Consider the following 5,834-nt stretch of genomic DNA (forward strand, 5'->3'; position numbering starts at 1 on the left):
GAAAGGAAAGGAAAGGAAAGGAAAGGAAAGGAAAGGAAAGGAAAGGAAAGGAAAGGAAAGGGACCCTGGGACTCAGTGCTTGTAATTAATCAGAGTTTTTGCCTTTCTCAGTTATTTGGACATGAATATCTCGCTGTACAGGTGCAGAGAACTTGTCCCAGGAGACACAAATCCCGGGAAAGCCCTCCAGGGACTTGTGCAACACAAGCAAGGGGAGTCAAACACCAAGTTAATGGGAATCTGCACACACAGAATCCAACAAATCAAGCAGAATCCAACGGAGCAACGCCCAGTTTCAGATCTGTGGAAGCTCATGGATAAAATGAATACAAGGACAAGAATTAATAACATAAAAGCTTCACTTGCAACTCATATCACGGAATCCCAGGATGGTTTGGGGGTTGGAGGGGACCTTAAAGATCATCCAGTTGCAACCCCAGGGACACCTTCCACTATCCCAGGCTGCTCCAACCTGGCCTTGGACACTTCCAGGGATCCAGGGGCAGCCACAGCTTCTCTGGGCAACCTGGGATGGAGAAACTTTGCTCTCTGGAATATATAAAGATATATTCCACTCACATTACTGTCACCTCAAGAGTATTAAATGACCAGGAATTAAAAACATTCCCGTGCTGAGCCAGAATAAACTGTCAGGGCTTGTTCTGCACCACCTTGAGAGCAGGAATGAAAGAGGAGTCATTGTCACCCCTGGGATGAGCTACATGCTGTCTTCCCTGGAGAAATTCCTAAGCTGCCAGGTTTCCTAAAGCTCTTTGTGTCACAAGTCCTTTCCTGATGTATTACAGGACTTCTATTGGATGTACTTTCCCTCACAGAGCTCAGAGTCTCAGCATTTGGCTCCAAGAAGGAAAATTTAACAGGTTCCCTCACAAAAACACTGAGGAGCCTTGAGAGGGAGAGCTGGGAATGTTCACCTGGAGTAGAGAAGGCTCCAGGGAGAGCTGAGAGCCCCTGGCAGGGCCTAAAGGGGCTCCAGGAGAGCTGGAGAGGGACTGGGGACAAGGCCTGGAGGGACAGGACACAGGGAATGGCTTCCCAGTGCCAGAGGGCAGGGATAGATGGGATATTGGGAAGGAATTGCTCTCTGGGAGGGTGGGGAGGGGCTGGAATGGATTTCCCAGAGAAGTTGTGGCTGCCCCTGGATCCCTGGAAGTGTTCAAGGCCGGGTTGGAGCAACCTGGGCTAGTGGAAGGTGTCCCTGCCCATGGCAGGGGGTGGAACAAGACGATTTTTAAGTTCCCTTCCAACCCAAACCATCCTGGGATTGACGACAAACAGGGACACACAGGGAACGGTTCCGCGGTCTCACAGGAAGTCGGACACAGGGAATGTCAGGGAGCAGGACATGGGAAAGGGAGGAGCTCCGGCATGTGGAGGTCACGGAAAGGCAAACCCAGCTCCTCCAGTCACACATTTATCCTAAAACGGGTCACCGGGCTGGGAACACCCCCGGGGGTCCTTTTCCCGGCTGGAACAGCGGAGAGGGGGGAAATCACCGGGGGAAAGGGGAGGGAAGAGAGACAGGGGCAAGAAGAGACAGGGGCAGAGGAAGGGGCAGGAACAGGGACAGAATAACATGGGGGGGAGGGAGATGGAAGCGGCGGGTCAGCCCGGGCCGGGGGTGACTCGGAGCGCCCCGGCGTGTCCCGGGGACCTCCCGGGCGGCGCCGCGCTCACCCTGACGCCCTTGACCACGGTGATATTCTCATTCTCGTCCGCCTCGAAGGTGACCCGCCGGGTGCTGCCGCCGCCGCCCATCTCGGCCCGGCCCGGGGACGGTCCCAAGGAGACTCTCCGAGCGCGCTGCCAGCACCGCCCCGCAGCAACAACGCCGCTCATTGGCCCGCCGCGCGCCTCCGCACGTAGAACGGCGCTCCCCATTGGCTGATGCGGCGCGTTGCCATGGGAACGGCGCGGCCCCGGCCGAGGAGCGACAGGTACCGGAACCGTGCGGGAACTTTTTTCGGGGCGAACTTCGCCAAGGGGGTAAGAACTACAAGTCCCGTGATGCTCCGCGGCGGGGAAACGTTGGTGGGTGTTTGCGCATGCGCGGAGCACGCTGGGTAATGTAGTCCTGACCATCTCTGATCCTGCCGGGATCCTTCCTGGCAGCAGCTGAGGGAGCTGGGAGGGCTCAGCCTGGAGCAAAGGAGGCTCAGGGGGGACCTTCTGGCTCTGCAAGTCCCTGACAGGAGGGGGGAGCCGGGAGGAGGTCGGGCTCTGCTCCCAGGGAACAAGGGCCAGGAGGAGAGGGAATGGCCTCAAGCTGTCCCAGGGGAGGGTCAGGTTGGACATCAGGAGGAATTTCTTCATGGAAAGAGTTGTCCAGCCCAGGGCAGGGGTGGAGTCTCCATCCCTGGAGGGATTTCAAATCCCTGTGGATGTGGCACTTGGGGACACGGGGCAGTGGTGGCCTTGGCACTGCTGGGAATGGTTGGACTCCGTGATCTCGGAGGTCTTTTCCAACCTAAACGATTCCAGGATTCTGTGGTGTGCTGTGGGCTGAGTGCCCCAGGCTCCTCATCCCCTTTTCCACCCCATAACAGAATGAAATTCCCATTAGCACAGTCCCCTTGGCCACATAATTTTCTTCAAGAGTTTAATAATGTTATTAACACCTAATCCATTCCCTTTCAGCCTGCAAGATAACCTGCATCTGGATGTGGCTGTTCTGGGGGCAAAACCTTCCCTGTGGATCCCAGGACATCCAACCTGAATACACATTGTTTTGTCTCTCATCTGGTCCCTCTTTTACCTCCTGAAGCCCCAAATCTTCTGCTGGGACTTTGTGGCAACACACAAAAAATAACAACCGTGATTTTTGGGAAGCCTTATCTTTGTTTTTTTTCCCCCCTTTCCAAACCCTTCTTGTCTTGGCTCAAGGAGTGGAAGCCTATTTGTACCAGAGTGACACCAAAATCTTCACTTCCACTTAGAAGCAATTTGCTCCAGCGTGGTTTTTGCACAATAATCATCAGGATTTTTTCATCCTGATGCATTTTCTTTCTCTGCCTCCATGAAAACCCCACTCTGGCTGCATCAGCAGAGCTGCTCACGTGCCCTTGATATATTTGCCAGCCATTTTTATTTGGGTATAAACTATCAGCCAACATTTCAGCAGTATCTGCCTTCCTTCCTTGGGGCTTCAGATCTTGCTGAAGCCTTGGCTGGTGGCCACTTTGCTCCCAAATAAAAGCTGCTTGGGAATATTTCGGGGACGTGGAGCTGTTCCCTGGATGTGATTTTATGCCTGGTTTGTACAGATGTTAAACCACTTTCTGTGAGGGGGAACTGTGTGTTTTTAAGGGAAGAAATGGATTGGGAATCCCTCTGTCTTCACACTGAGCACCAAACTGAGCGGGTTGAATTTCCTTATTTTTCTCCACTGGGAGTGTTTTTTTAGGGGTCAAACTGTATTTATTTTTAGGGGTCAAGCTGCATTTATTTTTAGGAGTCAAACTGTATTTATTTTTAGGGGTCAAGCTGCATCTATTTTTAGGGGTCAAACTGTATTTATTCAGTGAATAAATGCCCAGCCCCAAATCAGAAAGCAGCTCTTCTCCTATATTTATTTGGGAGAGTACAGTGAAAATACACTTGTCTTGCTGATTGATATTTAGGAATGGAGGTTTTAACAACAGCTCTATTTCCTACCAGGGTTTGGTTTTGGGGGCTTTTTTTTTTTTTTTAATGATTGTTTTGTGGGACTGGAAATTACAGAATGTGGAAACATATGAAGATTTCAGGACAAGTGGGCAGAATTCCATCTCCAAATGGCTTTGGGTGGTTTTGGTGTGGCTGGGAGGTTCCCTGGCTGTGGGAAGAGCAGGGGCTGAGGTACCCCAGGATTTATGGCTCCCCTTTAATAGTTGGAAATGAAAGACTCTTTGCTGCAGGCCAAAGCCATCCACATGTCAGGGGCTTCTCTCTGTGGACTGTCAGAGCTGTTTGAGAGCTCTCTCAAGGATGGTGCTAAATGAAAGGAAAAAGGATTAGAAATTAAAGTTAGAAAAGGCTACAAGAAGTTTGGAGCCCCAAAAATCATTTGTTAACCAGTGGCAAATAAACTCCAGCCCAGCTCACAACTCTCAGGAGCAATTTGCAACCAGAAGGAGAAGCTTTTCTGTGTAAAACTGCAAACAGTTTATGTGTTCACACAAATAATGGGCTTTTTTAAGAGGGCTGTCCATGTGGGAGAACACTGACTGGACCAGTTCCCTTCAGTGGTCACTGGGAGCACATTTCTGCCGAGGAAAAACACAACATAAAACGGGAATGACAAATAAAAGTGTCTCAGTCAATACACAGCTGTTAATTGCTCCTGATCTTGATGGATCTGAGCCCACTTTGGCCTTGTGTGAGCAGCAAATCCATCTGAGGCTGGGGAACTTCAGGTATATTGTTGTGGATCTGGAAAACAAGCTTTGAGTCACACAACCAGGGAATCACTGAAGTTGGAAAAGCTCTCCAGGATCAAGTCCGACTATTCCCAGCACTGCCCCATGTCCCCAAGTGCCACATCCACAGGGATTTGAAGTCCCTCCAGGGATGGGGACTCCACCCCTGCCCTGGGCTGGACAACCCTTTCCATGAAGAAATTCCTCCTGATGTCCAATCTGCCCCTCCCCTGGCACAGCTTGAGGCTGTTCCCTCTCCTCCTGTCCCTTGTTCCCTGGGAGCAGAGCCCGACCCCCACTCCTGGCTCCCCCCTCCTGTCAGGGACTTGCAGAGCCAGAAGGTCCCCCCTGAGCCTCCTTTGCTCCAGGCTGAGCCCCCTCAGCTCCCTCAGGAATTCTCCAGACCCTTCCCAGCTCCCTTCCCTTCCCTGCACACACTCCAGCCCCTCCATGTCTCTCCTGTCTGAGGGGCCCAGAACTGCCCCCAGGATTCCAGGATTCCCCAGTGCCCCATAAAATGTTTAGATGGTTATTATTATTATCATCATCATTATCATCAATATTTTTATATCATTATCATTATTATTGGGTTAAAATCCTTCACTTTTTCTGGTGCCATGTGCTTTTCCCACATATCCATTCCCATTCCCAGATTATAACTGCCTGATCCTTTGCTAAAACACAATCCTCTTGTCCAGCCCTGTCCTTGTCTGAGCATATTCCTCAGTGGCAAAACCATTTCTTCCACCACTCAGTGCTCAGTTTTTCTCACACGAATTCCACTCAAAGAGCAGCGAAGGACGGCGGCGCCAGACATTCCCAAATAAATCCTAATGACCCCAGGAACAACTTGCTGTTAAATTGGAGTCTCAGGACTTTAAAAACGCCCCGGAAAGCCTGGCTGGGGGAGGTGGGGATGGCTCACTGCACACCTGCTGGCAGGGATTGCTCCGGGGAGGATCGTCCTGCCCGGTCACTGTCACGGGGAGCACGTTGTACCGGGTGACTTTACCCCTTCTGCCCTGCTGGTCGTCTGTTCCTGGGAAATGTTCGGCTTGGAAGGGCTTGGATAGGTCCTGAGTTTCTCCTTATCAGCAAATGAACGTTGTAGCCAAGTGTGCAAATGCTCAAAGTATGGAATTAATCTTCCCCGCCGGGCGGAACACAGGCCTGCTGCTGGAAGGGAGATTTCCTGAGGAAATGATGTGTCTTCAGGACATACAGACAATCCTGAAAGGGTTGGGTTGGAAGGGACATCAAAGGCCATCCAGTTCCAACCCCAGGGACACCTTCCACTGTCCCAGGTTGCTCCAACCTGGCCTGGGACACTTCCAGGGATTCAGGGGCAGCCACAGCTTCTCTGGGAAATCCATTCCAGACCCTCCCCATCCTCCCAGACAGCAATTCCTTCCCAAT

The 5,834-nt window shown here is 51.6% G+C and overlaps 1 protein-coding gene and 1 long non-coding RNA gene across 6 annotated transcripts in view; both read right to left on the reverse strand.

Annotated features, from left to right (window-relative positions):
* CHCHD3 (coiled-coil-helix-coiled-coil-helix domain containing 3) overlaps positions 1 to 1,854 on the reverse strand; it is a 150,066-nt gene extending 148,212 nt beyond the window's left edge. For 3 of the 5 annotated variants that reach the window (XM_017807813.1, XM_017807810.1, XM_017807809.1), the window contains exon 1: positions 1,699 to 1,854. In XM_017807813.1, coding sequence (XP_017663302.1) covers positions 1,699 to 1,779 — 81 coding nt within the window. In that variant the 5' untranslated portion in view covers positions 1,780 to 1,854. The remainder of the gene's footprint in view (positions 1 to 1,698) is intronic. The other 2 variants (XM_017807812.1, XM_017807811.1) reach the window with 2 other exon arrangements.
* A 2,209-nt stretch (positions 1,855 to 4,063) lies between these two features.
* LOC108493830 overlaps positions 4,064 to 5,834 on the reverse strand; it is a 40,280-nt gene continuing 38,509 nt past the window's right edge. The window contains exon 3 of the long non-coding RNA XR_001873614.1: positions 4,064 to 4,431. This is a non-coding gene — a long non-coding RNA (uncharacterized LOC108493830). The remainder of the gene's footprint in view (positions 4,432 to 5,834) is intronic.

This window comes from Lepidothrix coronata, unplaced genomic scaffold (genome assembly GCF_001604755.1).
Source record: "Lepidothrix coronata isolate B3197 unplaced genomic scaffold, Lepidothrix_coronata-1.0 Scaffold20, whole genome shotgun sequence".
NCBI classification, from domain to species: domain Eukaryota; kingdom Metazoa; phylum Chordata; class Aves; order Passeriformes; family Pipridae; genus Lepidothrix; species Lepidothrix coronata.